Source organism: Rhopalosiphum padi, chromosome 4 (genome assembly GCF_020882245.1).
Source record: "Rhopalosiphum padi isolate XX-2018 chromosome 4, ASM2088224v1, whole genome shotgun sequence".
Lineage (NCBI taxonomy): Eukaryota > Metazoa > Arthropoda > Insecta > Hemiptera > Aphididae > Rhopalosiphum > Rhopalosiphum padi.
The window spans coordinates 14204065-14225073 of record NC_083600.1 but is presented as its reverse complement, the minus strand read 5'-3'; the positions used below and the strand labels follow the sequence as shown (position 1 = coordinate 14225073).

The 21009-nt window shown below is 27.1% G+C and overlaps 2 protein-coding genes across 2 annotated transcripts; both read left to right on the top strand.

The window, feature by feature from the left end:
• On the top strand, nt 1–13952 carry LOC132929537 (uncharacterized). Its single transcript, XM_060994931.1, has 6 exons — nt 1–202; nt 9134–9345; nt 11581–11722; nt 12806–12951; nt 13034–13118; nt 13683–13952. The coding sequence occupies exons 1-6, from the start codon at nt 152–154 to the stop codon at nt 13743–13745; spliced, it is 699 nt and encodes a 232-aa protein (XP_060850914.1). The 5' UTR covers nt 1–151; the 3' UTR covers nt 13746–13952.
• A 2472-nt stretch (nt 13953–16424) lies between these two features.
• LOC132929202 (putative uncharacterized protein DDB_G0286901) lies at nt 16425–20403 on the top strand. The gene is made up of 2 exons (XM_060994383.1): nt 16425–16540; nt 17126–20403. The coding sequence occupies exons 1-2, from the start codon at nt 16499–16501 to the stop codon at nt 20099–20101; spliced, it is 3018 nt and encodes a 1005-aa protein (XP_060850366.1). The 5' UTR covers nt 16425–16498; the 3' UTR covers nt 20102–20403.
• The last annotated feature ends 606 nt before the right edge of the window (nt 20404–21009 follow it).

The window sequence follows — 21009 nt, the reverse complement described above, 5'->3', positions numbered from 1 at the left end:
AAATCATGTATCCTGTCATTTTGTCAGCTTGCCCAGCTTGGCAGCTGCATAAATCTATAAGTATCAAAGAGCAGCTGCATTTAAAATATTGTCAATACTGTTATAATCGCCATACAAATAATTTGAAAGTTAATTTTTATAAGAAAAAAAAATGAAGGCTCAAGAATATATTCTTTTAATTTTTGCCGTTTTATCATTTTGGGTAAGTAATTTATTAAAACTGTTGAAATTACTTTAGGTTATACTTTAAATGTATTACCTGGTTTACTTCACCTGCTAAAATGTATAAATGTATTTATTACATTTAGGTTTGTTATTTACCTGATATAATTATTTTTTTTTATACTGAGTGATGAATTATTACAATATGTGTGTATTTTTTATGGATATATTGTACACAGTTTATAGTAGAAAACAATTTTCAACTTGAGTATCTTTAATGGTAGAAAAATGAAAAATTCCCTATACTTATTAATTGGAAATTCAAAACAAATTTTCAATAACAATTGTTTTTTTATTTTATTGTTATCAAAAAATAAATTATTGTAGAATGTATTGATACTTAAAAAAGTCAATTAACTTAAAAATTGAATACAAGTCGTTATGGTTTTTATTTTTTAGTTATTAAATATAAATACAAATTTTTTTATAGAAAAATTAATAAAAGGTTCCTCAAATAGCACTTACTGAAACTAAAATACCTAAACAATATTTTTATATATGGTATTGTCTAATTCTACATTTATACTACAAATCTATTTTATTGTTCTGCCTTCTGCGGTAAGTCTAACTCAAATGTAAATTACTATGATACAGTTAATATTATATATTATTATAATAATTAAATATTAATAAATGCAATGTTTTCGACAAAAATTAATTTAACCTACTAAAATACTAATTGTAAAATGAATTAGAATATTTTTTCATATGTAACGGTTCATTATTGAATTCAAATTTAATGCATAGGTACTTTACAGTGTCTTACACAATGACGAGTTACACTCGATACTTGGAGTACAGCAAAGCAGTAACCTACTTTTCCCTTTTATTCAAAACATTGATTTATGGTTTTATGGGAAAAAATAATAAAATACCTATTCAAATTTTTTATGTTCATTGTTTTATGCATACGGTGTTTATATTCATGTAATATGTAAACAAACCTACTATACACAATATCATAGACACATTTGAACAAAATATTTATTTAACGTTTACATTATTAGAATTTCACCTAAAATTTTGTTGGTTAGAAATACACTAAACGTTATTTTATTTATTATTGTTTTAAACAAAATTGTATTTTTGTGCAAATATATCAAATATTTATTGAGCAATAAATTATTATATTTCATATTTGTATGAAAAAATGTTTAATAATCAATATCTATTTTTTTTAAATAAATTATGCCTATTATTCGTTGACATTATACGACAAAAACAATTTTTAATTAGTGTCTAAATGTTCGATTAAATGCATAAAGATCCAATTTATCTTATTTCAACTAAGTAGAGGTACCTAGTTGACTTTAAATGTTATTAATTATAATCATCGTTCAGTTTGTATGTATATTATTACAGTTAACGGCCTTACAAGATTTAAATACTTAATAATATATAGGTACAGTGCCACAGTGGCGTTGATGCATGTTTTTTTAAAATGATATTGCATAAAAACAAAATCTGTAATAGAAGGTACCATTAAACAGTGATTTTGAATTTATTTTATAAATATATTTACCTATTTACACTAAAATACGAACAAATTGCATGTACTTAAATATCTGAAATATCTATAACTATTGTATAATATAGGTACCTATAGATATATCTACTATACGAGTTACTATCATCTGCAACGGCACCAGCTACCTAAATTAGATATTGCATCCGCTGTATGCCTTATACCTACTTATAGTTTCATGTAGTAATCTGCTACCTATGAAAGCACTACTTTACATTTATTATAGTTATTACAATATAATATTGTTATAGTTTAATATAGTATACCTACTATAATTTGATATCTATAGATATTTTAAAAAGCAGCAAGTACATTACATTATACAATTTGATGATTTAATAAGACTTTTTCAACTGTTTCCGTAATTACTGATTAGATACCTAATTTAGAAAAACAACGATGTATATGTATACCTATGACATTTAATGACATTATGATGATAACTATAATAACTAACACCAAATACTTACTTGGAATAATACTATAGTAAATAATTAGATTATTAGATATCTACTAAGCAAAAACCCTAAGCATACCCACCTATGTTTTATATATTATACATTACAACTTGGAAGGAAGGTAGTAGGTACCAATAGGAATCAAAAAAATTGATCGATATCTAATATATGTCGGTAGGTAGTATAGTATTTATTCATATATTATGGTACAAAATACAAATGTTATTGCAATTAGCGTAAAATTAATTTTCTTTTTTAATATTCAAACCAAATTGTCTTTATTGAGATCGTTTCCAAAAAGAAAGAAAAATAGAAATGTTTCCTATATTTTGTATAATAATATATACTTATAATATAGGACATAGGTATTATTTATATCAATACCTACAACAAGTAAATAGTTATAACTGTTATAAGTAAGTACGCCGTTATAATGTACGACTGTTGTACGATATATTAATATAGAAAATAGACCAACCCACCTGTCGCAAAATGCTGTAACGACTCGACAGATGTAAAAATATAACATTTTGTAATACTCTCGGATGTATCTACATGAAAATAATACATATAAGGCGGTATGTATTATGTAAATATAGACACATAGTGGTACCTGCTATTGCTAATTTTTACTTTACGTTTGTTAGCGACGAATTGTAGCCAGTTGAATAATGCATAAAGTTTTAGTAACATTGTTGAATTAAAATGGACTATAATACGTATATAATATATTAATACAGGTTACAGAGTGATTCTTTGAGTAATTGTGAAAACTAAAATATTTTTTTATAATAAGTATTTTAAACTTTTAAAGCTACATTAGTTAAAAAACGATTTAGAATTATAGTAAAATGTCATTAAAAGAAATCTAAAAATCACTATAGGTACCGTTTTAAAAATTGGATTTTTATCGAATTATTCTAAATGTAGCTAGTGATGTATACCTAACTGGTATAAGTTCTCTATCCTATGTCTCTAGAATCTCCCTGTATATGTCTTGGAATGTATTTGGTAGTAGCCAGTAGGTAGTAGATGTACATTATATTATACTAATTTTGGAAAAAGAAACAGAACGGAAGACGACATGTGTTTTCGTCTGTAACGACTGTAACCAACCGTCAATTCTGTAAAACCACTCATTTCCTCACAAACATCTAGTACAGCACCCGTATTGTTAATTATAAATTATAATATTAAATTGTACCTATTATAGAGAATGTAGAAACTACGTATGTTTTAATTTATAATAAGTAGGTACATATTATATAGATATTATATTCGCATATAGGTAAATTAATGCGTGTAATTAGGCACACCTATGGAATATTAATTATGTGATGGCCATTGGACACAATATAGGTATTATCGTCATTAAAATAGCAATAAATAATAATATTTAATTTGTATATTATGTACACACATGAGTACATGACACACCATCCGGCCGGTTTATCTTAATGTCTGCGGTTGAATATGTTTTTTATTGCAACACTACACTATAATAAACAATAATTATAATAATATCGTTTAACGGACGCTTTTTATGGGTAGGTAGGTACCTACTAGGTACTACCTATAGATATTTCATTAAAAAAATGTTGGGTTTTTTTCAAACTATGTTGATACAAATTTTGTTTCTGAGACCTGAGTCAATAAGTTGAAAACTCAGTACAAGGTTCCTCGAAAGTTTTTTTCTTGCAGATATTCAAAAACATTGAAAATACATTCCATTATTTTTTTATAAGCTTTTTAAGTTAAAAGTTATATAAATTGTAATTCAAAAAATATTAATCGTAGATACTTGAAACTTTTTACCATCAGTGACATTTTTAAAATATTCAGAATAATTTAAATCTATTTATCTATTATATTATACTGTAATACTGTAATATTATATGATAATAGCATAATTAATCATTTTTAAAATGTACGAAGAAGAAAAATCAGAATACATAATAATTTATATTAATTTAAATAGAACTAAGTACTATCTATAACACGTTAAATGCATAAACTTGTACTAGTTGTACTATCGCTCTGTAATAAACATTGAACATGGACATATTTTAACGTTGTTCTAAGAGATCGTCAACATAGATTATAACATCATAGAATTTCACGTGTGAATGTTCAAAGGTTAGGTACAATATGAACAAAACTAGCAGTTTTGGTAGGTAGGTACATTTAAATAAAATGGGGGTGGGTGCCGAGTGTTATGTTCAAATCTTAGCTCCTTTAGTATACATATTGTATTATTATATATCTTATTATTATTTATATTGCATTAAATTATAAATTAATAAGTTAGTAATTTAAACTTTCTTCAGTTTCCGGATCATGGGTACGAGTGTGTGATTGTCAATTAGCATGGGAAACGATCAAATATTATTTTAGATTTTATAGTGACACGCCAATATACTCAATAAATGGCAACGTTGCACGATTTTTATCTAATCTGAATCGTGAGCATATGGGCTATGATATGGGGCGCAAATGAGCTACGATAAATGGATTCGGGCTCAAACAGGTTACGCCGTAGTAAAAATAGTTCGACATGCCACTGGACACAATAATTCATCATAGAATTTAACGCGTTCACTAGAGTGATCTTCTAAATGACGAAGTAGATAAATTTAAAAGCTACTATGCGGTAGATTTAGTTACCCGTTTTGTAATTGTTGAAACGTTTTTCATGGTTAGCACCAATGCACCTGATGTGTAGAGACTCATTTGGAAAAACTTTGTCCCGTATGCATTCCTCTTATCACTATTCAATTGTCTCGTGCTATAAATATTATTTGTTACTTTAAAATATATTGAATTGTAGACCATTCAAACTATAAAATAACAAATATAACAGTTATTAGTAGATAGGTTTAGGTATATTAATTATTATTGTTGTATACATAAAACATAATATATGTTTTTGCTTACCAGACCTAGAAATAAACAAAATATTTTTATTTTTTCTGTTTCTTGGAAATAAGTGGTTCGAGCCGTCCGAAGTATATTCAAATTGTGCTAATTTATGTAGATATTTTTAAATTGGAATTACTAATGTTCATTAAGAATTCAAATAGTTATGTGCGCGTATAGGCTGGAGACGAGTAGAGAATATACATAATATATACATTTTAATATGTAAGTACAAATTCAAACAAACACATCGCATACAAGGCAGTCAAATCGCATGTATCATAATATATTATGCTTATTATACAGTTCGATTATTGTTTACTCATGTACACGTCAACATCGCATCACACGGTATCACGCCCCCGCGTCCCATATTTAACCGTGTGTTCAAACAAACGTATAACATAAAATGCGTCGCATCAAGATGAATGCGTCAACCGTGTATAGCTATATAGCTAATATTATAATACGCATAAATATATATACACCATATTTACAATATCATGTACCTACATTATGATGTATTGAACTACAGTAAATGTCTTAGTGATGATATAGTGCTCTACAACGAATATCGCACGGATATGCAAGCGAAAATGGCTCAGTTTCCGAATCGAATGTTTTTAACAAATTACTAAAAAAAGAAAAATACCACTCATAAGAATCATTATACTTATCGTGCGGTCTCTCTCACTTTATATATCTTTCGAGCGCCGAAGCTTATAAGATGTAGACCAACAATTCAGTACGTTTTATGATTATATATTTCCCGCACATGACGATTACACGTGCGACAGGCAATATTCTTTTTACGCACTAGCAATACGCGTCCAATAATACTTATAAGTTATAGGGAAATGACTTACGAACAATTTGCATGCGAGATACGGTGGCAGTATATTTATACATATATAGTAATATAACGCCACGCGTGAAGGACATTAAAGTTAACTGCATGGTGAATTCGACCATGTTGTATCATATATACGTATATTGTAGGTATATACAAATAGGTACGAGTACATTCGCAATTTCAATTTTTTCACAATTTTATTTTATATTGCATATCCAGCTTAAGTCCCGGACTCTGCATTATAGGTCCTAACCAAAAAGTCGACAATGTACCTATACATTATGGTCAAGTATTTGTATATATGATAAATAAATCATCATATGTCAAGCAGTGCAACTATATATAGATAGATTTACTTATTGTACTCTTTTTCTACCTTTTAAACGATTTAATCCTCTAAACTAAATGTCGTCTATACATAAACAAATTTAAGTGTTTGTCAACTCGTGTTACGCATACCAATAAAATACAATATGTACATATTACCAATATTATAGATTCCAGACGTGGCCAAACTTGTTTTGTTAGAGATCTACTGAGTGTTTGAAAATATATAAAATTAAACACACGGTATATTGTATATCATATTCTTTTAATCTAAGTATGGTTTGATCATAAGTTTTTTTTTTTAATTGTAAATCATCTACATTTTTTTATGTAAAAATGGAGAGGAAAATTATGTATGAAAGCATTCATCACGCGCTAATTACTCATTTGTACGATTTAAACCAACCGGCAACCACAGACTCCGAATCAGAATCGCCCTTTCAAAGTCTGTGTTAAATACGCATCAGGACCTTCATGATATGTATATGATATACTATATATAGTGTATGCAGATTCCGTCTTCTCTAATATTAGAATTTTTAGATTATTGACTTGAGAAACTATTATTACTATATTATAACCTAAACATCACTTAAGCTTATTGTATACAATTATCTATATATATTATATTCATATATTGAACAATTTATTCTTAATTAGGAAAAATGTAAACTATAAGTACGTTCAACCACTCTCCCCGACCCACCCCGTCATCGATCACCAGAGTATTGCTCCGTATATATATCGACGCCGTACACATGAGACTGCGCAAAAGTAAGTCCACCGTTGTCGTATAACTGCAGCAGCGCGCACCCGGAACCGAAGCCGAAAGCCTTATTTATTTATTTTTTTTTATCAGATACGTCGTAACGGATTCCATAGCACGATGTTTTTATTTTTTTGTTCCCCTGGCTGTAATTTAGCTTAAGTATATATATATATATATATATACACACAAACACAAGCGCTACAGGAGGGGTGAAAATTCGAGGCACTCGCCAATCGTAGCGCTCGGGACGCGATTATATTATATCATTGCAGTCGTTCGGGAAGGACGCGCCGCTTTTTTTAACCTCCTTCTCATCGATGGTGGTGGGCAGAGAGCTTAACGGCAGGCCGTTAAAGTTTCCCGCTGCGCGAAGACGTTAGTGCCGGGGGTGGAATGCGCGTGCGCCGAAATGAGAGGAGCTCCGCCAACACCGCCACCTGCACAGCCACCGTTAAAGCGTTAAAGGTCTAGTATTTTATATACACTCAAACTCACACATACGACATATCCATGTATATTGTATACACTACGTTATATTATGGTAGACGCCTGCAGCAAGTGCAGGAACTTCACACACCAGACGCGGTTATCGCGAGCTGTTTAAACACAACCATGGTATATCTATTAATTTATATATAGGTATATATTAATGAGTCATGCGTATACGAATAATGTATGCATTACACATTTTGATAATCATGTTTGTACGATTTTTAATGAAGTTCAGTACAAATGTGTTTAAATTCAAATACCATTAGGATTTAACTGTTTTTTAGTAGTACATTCAATTATTATATATAGTCTCGATTGTAAAATATAGATATAGGTAATAATAGGCATATTATATTCTAACTGTCTAACTATAGAATTTGAAACTAGGAACTAGAACATATACATTCTATAGTTTTATTATTTTTAAGTTACCTAATAACTAAAAACCAGCAACCTCACTTCTGCTGTATAGTATATAGGTTCCAAATTAGGACCCATACGAACTATTACGGAATTAAATTAAATGTGTAACAACTAATATTTTGTAATAGCATTTACATAATTTTTTTAAATTAACAAATTAAAGTTTGAGAAATTTTAATATGGTTAAGCATTGACAAGATTTTTGTTTTTTTTTTCGACCACGGTATCCGATAATTATTTAACAAAATATATATTATGTTATAAGTAATTAACTATATTTAAATCAATTAAACATTTAAATAATAAACCTGGTTAAAAACATATGAATGGTAATTTTTATTGAAATAGAATGGGCGAATATATGTTCTCACGTATCAATATGTCGTCTTGTTCAATATCTGCTGTTTAAAGCGTGCGCAATACAAAAAAAGTGGCATTACGATATTTTTATACAGTATATTAAGCTCTAGCTGTTTCTATATTGTAACTTATCATTGAGTAGGTCAGAGTAATTAAGGTGTTAAATTTAAATTAAATTATAAAATCATTTTGTACTTTTATGATTTTATTGATATTATAATTTTAAAGTTGTAATATTTTACATAGCTGTAACTCACTTTAAAATAATATCATTAAAAGCATAATATGTCAATGTCTAGATAATATTCTTACCTTTAAATTTGATAATAAGTAAATTTACTCTAATATTAAAGTAACATCACAAAATGCATTCTGCTGAACGAAAATGTGTTATGATAATTTGCAAATTATTTTTTTTTAAATCAATCAATATACATCATGCGTACTGCGTACATTTATAATGTTATAGCTTTATAAGCTCCTCTCAGAATCTAATATTTATTAGTTCCATACATATTTAAAAACGAAATTTAAGGAAATAACTTTAAAGTTGTTTTATGCGTATGGGCGTATAGGTACCTATGAGAGAATACCTATATAATAATTAACAATATATTATATGATTGGAACATTCTATACCACGGGTTATTGTTGTAGGTTCAGAGCTTCAGACGTAAATATAACCTGATGAATTATCTGTGAGCGTAAACAATTTATTTTTTGAAACTGTATTATGCCAAAAACATACTTTACAGGTTATTCAATTTATTTATTTATTTTTATCGCAGACAGCACCAATTTCTGCTGACATTTACAAAGCATACGACCCTTTTGACTGGCAATCTGAGCGGTCGGCCGACTTTTCAGAATCGTTACCAAACGAGTCAATCGACACCGACAGATCGTGTTTGGAATACAGTGATGAGAACACATTTGACAATGTTTATGATTACACCGTACAAAAACCTAATGGACAGGATATTTGCTTGAATGAATATGCGTAAGTGCGTGTCAGTCGTGTCACATAAGTTCTAAATTTTTATAATTGGTGCACACGCTAAAAGCAGAACAATTTCGGTTCGATCTAACCACTAAACTGCAAAGTTTAGATGAAGAATAGGAGCGGACCATTTTTCTGCCTCTAGGCATTACAACACTGTTCATCGTAACCGAAAAAAAATTATGCATAACCATATTCAAAAACACAACTTTGGAAGTAATAACACGTTATACTATTTCTATGTTTAGCTAAATTTGTTAGGGCTTTTTCACGCCGAAATATTTGAAGTCCTAGCAGATTGTATTTTTCCTCAGTAAAATATATATTGACGTGAGTTTTTAAATATAAAACTTAATTTACAAAATCATTAAATTCTACATTATTTGTATAAATATTTTGAAGTAATTTAATCGATTTTCTAATTTATTGATTAAAATGTTGTGTTAAAATGTAAATGGTTTACAGAAAAAATCATACGCATGTCGCCTAATTTTTAGTTCATGATGTAATTTATATAAAATGGGAACGAATGTATGTATTTTAAAATTCTCTCGTGCCCATAAATTTACATACTCAGATTCAGATTTATCATGAAAAACTATTCTTGTAGTTATTTTGTAAATTGTACAAATTGTACTTCTTATTAACCGCTTTTGCTAATACTTTCGTATCAAAATCATCAACATTTTCATGAGTCTGCTCTATTAATCTAATTAAACTATCATATAGCTGAAGTATCTACGTCAAAACAATCAAAATTGACGTGTTTTAACTATAGATTAATCGAAAACCCCTGAAAACTATTGAACATTTTTCAATTAATTTAATAGGTAGGTACCTATTTTGCAACAATATTACTAAATATAGTCCTCCCTAAAATTCAATCAAATTTGTGTCTATGTTTGTAACTTTTTAGTACTTGCAACGTTAATAGACTAAGTAAAAACCCCTCATAAAGTCATAACTAACATGATTCTAATTTCTAATGAGTTCATTTTATTAGTTCATTTGCTTCATTTCTAATAATAATATTACTATATTATTTTTATTATTGTCGATAAACCATTTTCCATATAAATAGAATTAATTAATATTTCATGAAATAAAATTATGAAAATAAAATATGTTTGACAAATCAATAACAATATATATAGATATAGATATAATACTAGGTATCGCCGACGATTACCGTTTCTTATATAAAAATTAAAATATTGCTATTGCCTAAATATCTATAGTTAATTATTATAAAGTAAATTCTAAATACCAGTGGGGGCTCGTAGATAGGGACGACGGAGCGGTCGCCCCCCTTCTAAAATTATTATTTATTACTAATTTATAAGTTTAATAAAAAATTTCAAATTTATATTGTAGTATAATATTATTGTCAAAAATAAAAATTATTTTTCCTATATTTACACTAAGAAATATTATGAAAACATTATCAGATAATGGAAGTTTACAATTTCTGAGAAACGATTACCAATAACAATTTGCCGAAATCCGCGAGCAGCGAATGCGATTCTTGGGCGATGTTAAAAGTCGTCCGTCATAACTATGATCGGAATACAACAACTTAGAAGGGGGAACACAATAATAACACTGCCACCGGGGCGATGATTTTAATCGCCTGATACCCCGATATGCACGGATTCCGAACTTGCGTGTGTTTATTATTTACTTTTTGCCGTCGTAACTCGTAATCAATTATTATTTTATTATTTCATTATCATTATATATGTATTAAATTAATTTAATTAAATAACTATTATTAATATTATTTGTGTTCGATACTTTCCATAAATAAGAAATTTTATATCGCCCTACCACTTTCAAAGCACACGAGCCGCCACTGCTAAATACTATATAAAAAGGTATTAAATAAAAATATTCAATATGTAAGTTTCATTAATAAATTAATAAATATTATGAATATTAAATATAATACACTAAAAAGTAAAAAAATATTAAATAGGTAATTATACAAATTTGCGCCCTAGGCACGTGCCTAAGTTGCGTATGCGTAAATCCGCCGCTGGGTACATATTATTGTTTTGTTAGTAAGTTACTGACACAGCTCCTTCACAAAAAATAAAAAAAAAAATAATATAAAAATAATATTTTATCATATTAAAAGACTTAATTTACACAAATATGTATTATAGTATACACTATGTGATATAACTGGTACATATAATAATATATGATAACAGAATATGCATATTTGGATTGCAGTGGACAAGTATTGATCATTGTAAATTACGCATCTGCATGTGGTTTCACCTACGACAATGTGTGCGCTCTTTCCGAACTGTCTAAAAAGTACAAAAATCAAGGCTTAACGATACTGATATTTCCCAGCAACGATTTCTTAGAGGTATGAATATATAATATAATTATATATATAATATGAACCGCACGTTAGATTAATTAATATAAATTATTGTTATCATCAGTTGACGTTAAATTATATGTTGGTATAGATAAGTTTTTGTGCTTTTAAAAGTTGAAAATTCCGAGCTTATTGTTTATTGACAAAGCTTATAAAAATGTCTATACTACAATATATGACGGTTATAATTCACTAAAATATTAAGAGATCATAAAATTGTATATATTGAATAAATCGCTGAGGATGATCACCCTATTTTTTTCGCTAATAATACAGTTATTCATAATCTTATTTGTGAAGTTTTTAAATAAACTTTAAAATTAAATACCATTTTTCATATTTTTGAGATTTTTTTGGATACACAAGGTTTCTGTTTTTCAAATGAGATGCATCTTTTTTATCAGTAAGATATTTTATGGATAATTTTCTAAACATTTTGACGTATCATAATCAAAATTCGAAATTGTAGTTTTGAGTTACTTAGTATACTAAGATAATAGGTTCACGATGATGGGTTTGGAAGATATGGTAAACTATGGTTAATATAAAACTGTAATAATTAGTATTACTTAACTTTTTAATATTTGTAATTTTTTAAAACTATTTAAGTTAAATAAATACAAGATCAAAAATTTAATTTATTTTATAATTTTATAAAGACTATTATCATCAATATATTATACATTTTAATAACTTAAAAATTATCGTTTGAATTTTAGATTAGGTACATAAACATTTCCAAAAACAAAATATCTACTAACTAAATAATTTACAGTGAAATGGGGGAGGGATTCTCATTTGAAAAAATAGAAGTTTGTATCATCCCAAGATTCCTTAAGTAATACAAAAAGATAAAGAATTTTAAAATATTATGTTCTTTGAACATAATTAAAAATTCCATAATCAAAATTTCAATAAATTTATTATTATTAAAAAAAAATAAGGGTGAGCGTACTTGGTGAATCAAAGTGTTAATAAAACTCGCATACATATAAATATATATAACTTATTAATTATGACTTATGAGTCATTAAAAATAATATTTGTAAACATAAATACTCATAATAGAATATCGGTGGGAATACCGCAGCAGAACTATTGGCAAAAAACCATCCTGAATTCGAAGTGTTTTCGGAAATATGCGTAAATGGTAAAGCACAACATCCGGTCTACAGATTTCTCACGAATAAGTTACCAGGCACCTTCAACTCCAAGTAATGCTGCCAACACTTAAATTCATCATATTTTTTGTACTGCAGATTTTAATCATTAATAATGAGAGTGTTCATTTTTCAGAAGTATAAAATGGAATTTTACAAAATTTGTAGTAGACAGAGAAGGATGTCCTGTTCAACGATTTTCAGCAATAGACAGTTTTAAAGTAAATATTAATTTTAATTTGTGTCCATTACTGCATTCGTTTTAAAAATAGTAATAGAAATAGAATGATAACATAAAAGTTTAATTTATAGGTATAAATATTAATCTTTTAGTTTTTACATAAAACCAGAAATTAATGTGTTTAAGATTTTTACAATTAAGAACATTAATGTGTTCAAAATGTGTGATTTTTTTTAAATAGTGAACCTATTAATTAAAAGTAACTATTTATCGTAAAACAATGATAAAATTCAACTCATATAAGACTGCATAATTATAATTTAACTTTTTTAATGTAGGTATATACTTAATATGGATTTATCTAATAATTTTATTGAAAATATCATAATTTATCCTAATATAATGTACCAATTTCAAATATACAAGTATAACCAAGTATATAAAGTGGAAGCTTAAATGAATGATGATTTAAGTTATAATAATAACACTAAATATTAACTAAAAAATAAAATAATAAAATTAATAATAATATTAAATACTAATATTTATAAATAAATAATATTGAATTAATTGTTTTAATCATATTATTTTTGTTATTAAATAGGACATAGAAAAATTAGTAAAAGAACTTTTAGAGACGCCACCTTGCAAATGTGACGATTATTAAATCAGTATTGTCCAGCTACCAACTCCATTTTAGTATACAAAACGAATTCAGTTTTCCATGATACCCAGATTCGACCAGAGACATACACTTTGTATTATTATGCTATTATAAAAAAATATTACTTAAATCGGGCATTCTACTTTAATTTTGTTATAATTAAACGTATTGCGTTATTTTAATAAATTTAAAATACAGGTATAAAAATAATTATTTTAACTTTTTTACAGTTAAAATATTATACATAAACGAATAATAATTGTGTTTTATAATTAAAACATTTGTTGAAAAATTGCACAAGTATGATATTATTAAATAAAAATGATTATGTCTAGACGAACAAAAGAATTTAATTAGCCGTCAGTGTTGAAATCACAGTATATATTACCAAGACGATTCAATCAAATTCAGGTTTATATTGTAATAACATTTAACTTTAAGAGTTGGAAAACTTCATTTTCCGTAAATATAACCGAATAGTGAGTATATACGTTTTGAAACATAATTATTTTTTTGGTCAATAAAATTACACAAGTAGTAATTTATATGATAAATAATATCGTACAATATAATATATTCAAGGTTACAACATGTATTGAACTATTTGAACTATATAATAGTATATATTATATTATATTTTCAAATCTGTAGGCAATAAACAAAACAAAGTTACGTTTTACTTATTTCTAACATATTTGATAAAACAATAGTTATCTACATCAAATACACATCATTTACATTAAAATAAACTCTTTTCCAGATATAATAACAGTATTCAATTAAATGTCTTTAAACTTTACAAACAGTTATACGTGGTTTTTAGACTTTAAAGTAAAAACATTGATTATAAAATGCATTTATAATCAATGGTAAAATGTTAAATGTGCCTATACTTGTAGTACAAATTAATGAATAACATGAGTTGTTAATTGTTGTAGCTTATATCATAGACACCCATGACAACAAACATTAAAAACATCGAAATTGTGATCATGGAACCAAAAAAAAAAAATTGAAGGACATTTACTATTTTTTAAAAACTTCTATTCGAAAAACCAAATGCACATTGTAGTGAAGACATAATACTCTACGTATTACACAGTACTTTTCATCAATTTTTATTAAGCTTTAACATATCTATTGCCTTATAATTTAGCGGTAAATTGGAAGGGGGCTTAGTGCTTTTTTATCAGATTTTAAATTATTGTATTTATTTTAGTATATTACAATGGATGAATGAAGATGTTATTTTATGAAAAAAAAAAGATCATTAAAAATTAATGGCAATTATTTACCATGTGTAAGGAACAAAGGAAAATGTTTAAGCCTCTCCTCTCTTCTTCAATACTGTGGTCTATGATATATATATAAGCTATAAATTAAAATAATATGGATATTATCATGCGAGTATAAATTATAATTTACATATATTCAGCGATATTGATCTATCGGATACTTTATTTCATATATTTATAAAATCTATAATAGAAACGCTCGTAAGATGGTTTAAAATGTTTAAACGTTTAGTTATAACAAAAATATCTACATCAAGTAATTGTTGTAATTATCGGTTTTATAAGTCGTAATCGTTATAACTACTACAATCAGATATCTATAGTATATAGTATATACTATTAATGTTGATGTCGTATATTGATAAAACAAACAAAATCATGGGGATAAAAAAGAGCATTTTGGTTGCATTTTTAATAATTAAAATCAAGTATTCTTATACAAATGTAGGTATCTAATTAACGTTGCAGTATTTTTTTTTTTTTTTGAACAAGTATTAGAATTAATCATTATAAATGTATTATCTATATAAAATAAAATACCAATTTTTTTATTTTTTTTTTAAATCCAACCATTTTGTATGTAATAAAAAATGTTTACGAAACAATCATTAATTAAAAATATGTCACATATTTTTTTATCACAACGTTATTTATACAACCATATAACAAGGGAGAACGGGTAAAGTTATTTCATATAAAGTAAAATAATGTAATGCACTTCAAATTGTACTTTAACACGGATACGCACCTACTATAAAAAACAGTCGAGAATTAAATTTATTAAAAAAACTTTAAATAATAATTTATTGAATAATAAGTTATTCATGTTTTTGAATATTTCATATTTGTAAAAAGTATAAATAAAAAACCACAAAAATAGTGTTTAAATTTGTTGACATATCCTAATATTGTTCAAAACAAAGAATTAGAATATTAGATACTATTTTTTTTTAATTTACTAAATGATTTAATATGTTTTGCCAACTAATATAAAATTATGCTTTCAGAAATATGTTTTCCGTGCCATTAAATGTTTAAAACGTAATGTTACTAATTCTGTTATTTAATTCATTTTGCACCTAGTATACGTGTTTAACAAATATTATACAACTATTAGTACGGTATTAATAATCATAAATAAATTTGGTTAAACTAAAAATGATATAGTTCAATCATATGTTATGATATGGATTTTGAATCCACAAAAAAAGGATAGGTGTATACACATTTAACTGCCTATCCGGTAATTAAAACTATCATGCAAGTGTGCCAATAGTATTGACTTAATAAAGTCATTTATTTATTCAATCATTTGTTTGTCAATTAATGAAACACGCACGTCATAATTGACATATGACTCGTTGACATTAACAAATTATATGGATCAGTTATTAAACAATATAACATACCGAAATACCACATTTTCAAACAGTTTCAGTTTATAATTACAACAACCCTACAATGAAAATTAGAACTAACCTGTATTTAATTACGGCGATAGTGGTAAGTTAATAAATTCTTACATTTATTATATAAATTTTTGTATTATAATACCTATTGAGTAAACTGAGTAAAGTAAGGTATATTCGTGATAAATTTACAAAATGTCTAATTACGCGTTCAATTTCAGTAATTATACTTAATTAATAAAAATTGTTTGACGAACATAGAGTAAATTAACTAGAATATATGTAGTTTTTGGATTATTTAACCTATTATTATGTTCTATGGCAGTTCAAAATTCGTTTATTAAAGTTAGGTAATTTTGTGAAAATTATTATTTATAACAAATAAATTTAAATAAATATTAATATTTTTATTTTATTTTATTTTTTTTAATTATTATTTATTATGTTAATTTCGTGATAGTGATGAGGTAATTTTGAAAATACGCAATACATTATAATATTAGTCATTCAAACAATTCTTTAATACATAACAAAATATAGTTAATACATTTAATTTTTAAATAAATAGAACATTCAAAATTATAATTTTTATAAATTCTTTTAAGATTTTAAATAATTATTTAGAACAATAATTTATTTAATCAATGATTAACAATATCTAAACTTATTTTCTAAATAGCTATCATCAAACTTATTGACACTATGTGAAGGCGACAGTGACATTGATCATGAACCATTCTCTGATCAGTTAGATGATCACTTAGATGATCATTTAGATCACATAGACGATTTACATGATTTAGTGGGTCCTTTATCAACTAATGACAAAGTTATTCATAGTGTTGAATTAGTTCAACATCATGGAGATACAATGACTAAATACGCAACAACATCTCATACAAATCAAGAGGCAAATAATGAAATATTTACTAACACGATTCCTACCATACAACAATCTAATATGCCAGCCACTTTTACGAAAGTAATAAAAAAAACGATAATAAAAAAATCTAACAATGATGGAAATAATTCCCCAGAAACCGATTTTTCAATGAATGATATGTACAGTAAAAATATATTGAAAGGAAACGGAATCGGTAATTCAATGTCAAAGTCTCAAACTTTATCTCAAATGGATAACATGGAAAATATTGATTTGTCAGTTATGCCTTCACAACAAAATTCTGATCTACAAGGTAATATAAAAAATATAATACATACTACAGTAACAAAAACAACTACAAGTGGAAGTCCGTCAAATGAATTAAACGAATCTTTTAGTAGAAAATATAGTTTAGACGGATTACCTTCAAATCATATCATATCTACAATGAGTTCTAAAAACTCTAATAATAATGACGGAACTGCAGGTTCAGGTTCCTTACAAACGAATTCAATGGAAGGAAATAGTAAAATAAAAACAATTTCAATGACAGGAGATGTAATTGATGGGAATGGTATAAATACATCAAAAAGAATATCTCGTACACCAGCGGGTTCCTACAGACGCACAAAAACAACAATAATAAAACAACATAGTATAGATGACGACGATGATCGTAGTGATTTAGATAAATCTACTTTAGAATTTAATACAGAAACATCTCCAATCAATATTGCATCATCATTGACAAACCCTTTAGGGTATAATACAGTAACTACTACAACTATTGACAGGGATAATTCTAATAATAATGCATTTAATCAAGGAACCTCATCCAGGAGAGAACAAACCCGATTAAACAATTTTAATATCCTTGGAAATTCAGTATCTGAAAGTGGAATTTCTCAGAATCCAGACTCATTTGTACAAACCAAAACAACAATAATAAAAAATGAAAGAGCGGCCGATGGAATTAAACTTGATAATTTAAATGATAACAAGATAAATTTTAATATTGATGATGGAATTTCTAACTCAAATAATGACATAAATTCAAATTATATCATATCTTCGAGTAATAATGGTAACGATAATGACGCTGATTTTAGTTATAATTATGGTTATCAGAAAGGTTATGGTAATAATCTTCATGATAATTACAATGGTAACTCTTTTGGTATTTCTGAAAATAAGTACAATGGTAATATAATTTCTTCCAATATGTTGGATAATAAATATGTTCTTATACCTGAGTATAGTAATGGAAAAGGCATGAAAAAAAAAAGAAAGAAAAAAGGTAGTAACAAAAAATATAAAGGTGGTAAATCAAAAAATATATCACATGGAAGTAGAAAAGGAAATGAAAAAAGTAGAGCTCAAAAAGGTCGTAATTATAAAAAAACAAGATCATCGAAAACAAGAAATGGAGGAAGTTCTCAATATTATTCATCAAATGGTTATGTTGAAGGACAAAGCAAGTCTTTAAATGGAGGAAGTTCTCAATATTATTCATCAAATGGTTATGTTAAAGGACAAAGCAAGTCTTTAAATGGAGGAAGTTCTCAATATTATTCATCAAATGGTTATGTTAAAGGACAAAGCAAGTCTTTATCATCTTCAGATAGTGCATCAGATGAACAATTTACGAATACAAAAATGCCGTGTCATTGTAGAAAAGGACAAAAGTTAAATAAAAGAGATAGCAGTGAAAGTAATCAAAGTGGTAATTCAAAAGAACACCTTGGACCAGAGAGTCATTATTTAAGTAATTCTATGGATAATCAACAAATAAAAAATAATGGTGACTTCATTGGATTACCATCATTACTACCTCCGTTCATGGAGCGTGAACCATCACAAAATTTAATTTTTGATATGATATCAGGACAGCGACCAGATAAATTATTTAATGATGGGCAATCAGGTGTAACAACAGTCTTAAATAGACAAGGGGAAACTAGAAGTCAACAAATTGACGATCATCAATTACCCAATATTGATGTACCAAATCAATATTTAACATACCAAATAACAAATATGGGTTCACTAAATAAGCCAGATTTTAAGCATGAACAATATTTCGGACCACCAGATTTAGATCTAGGACTTGGTCCGGATAAAGGTCCGGGTCCCGGTCCCCTTAATGGTCCTGGTCCCGGTAGAGGTCCTGGTCCCGATGGGGGTCCTGGTCCCGGTAGAGGTCCTGGTCCCCGTAGAGGTCCCGGTCCCGGCAAAGATCACGGTCCCTGTAAAGGTCACGGTCCCGGTAAAGGTCACGGTCCCTGTAAAGGTCACCATAAAGGTCCAGGTTTCGGTAAAGGTCTAGGTCAAGAAGCTAATCTATTTGATTCTAAACAATTTTATGACGGTGGCTATCAAAAATACTTTGATTTTGATCAACGACCATCACTACCATCTCTTCCATCGCAGTTTCCATATCCATATTCATTTAATAAAGATAATCTTTCTGATTTTTCTAAAATGGATTTAACTACTCCTAAGTTTATGAATAATCAGTCCGAAAAAGAAAACCAGATAAACTTAAACACTATTTCATCTCAAATACAACAAAACAGTGATAACGAAGGCTCTGGGTTTAATCAAATGGACGCAGTTAATTCAAGATCCATGAGTACGTATAATAGCGGTCCGATTATAGAGTTTAAGAAAACAATCAAAACAATAACAAATATAGATGATAATAGTACTCCAGATAGGCATATTGTTCGTATTGTATCAGTTTCACCTGAAGTTGATGGTAACAATATATAATATTCAAAATAAATCAAACGAATAAAAAATGTTAATAGTATTACAATGGATTATATTAATGATTATTGATAATAAAAAAAAAAAAAAACTATAAATTGTTTGACATGAATAACAAAAAATAAAAATTCCAAGGACAGTTTAAGATTATACAAACCAATAAATAAATAGCTAATTGTAACTGTTATTTACAAATATTAATTATTAGAATGTTATGATTAATATTGAATATAGGTACTACATAATTTTATTTAATATTATCAATTTATTTATGTTCATTTAAATAAATACACTAATACTCATAATTTGTATATTGTTTTTTAATTTAGCAATTATAATTCATAATGATACTTATATTTAATACACCCCTTCCCCCCGTTTAGGACAACTGTATCCTCCCTTGCCAGATTTATATGATTTGATTTAACTTGGAAAGATGGTGACACGAAAGCGATTTGATTAAGAATTACTAATTATTGGTATAAAATAATCTATAAAGATATTTGTAATTTGAAGTAAAAACTATAACATTTATTTAATATTTAATGTGTAAATATAAAATATTATTGATATAATATAATATAAATCGTATAATATCTGTTTGAGCTTTGAATAATTGTTACTTACTTAACAAAGCTCAAAAGTATATAACGACGACTAACTGTTATCTATGCGTAATACAAAAAATAGTTCAAAATAAATAATAAAACATTATAATTTTCAATTAAATTTTAGATCCTAAGCGGAGCGAAAAATGTATTAGTTTTACATATTTTTGTCTTCTTTATAGTTGCCAGCCTTCAAGACTAAACTGAAAAACATATTATATACCTTGCAATATTTCCCTATTCATATAGCTAAGACTAATATCTGTGTCTTGCTCAATCACGTCTTATTTGTAACTGGGTTTT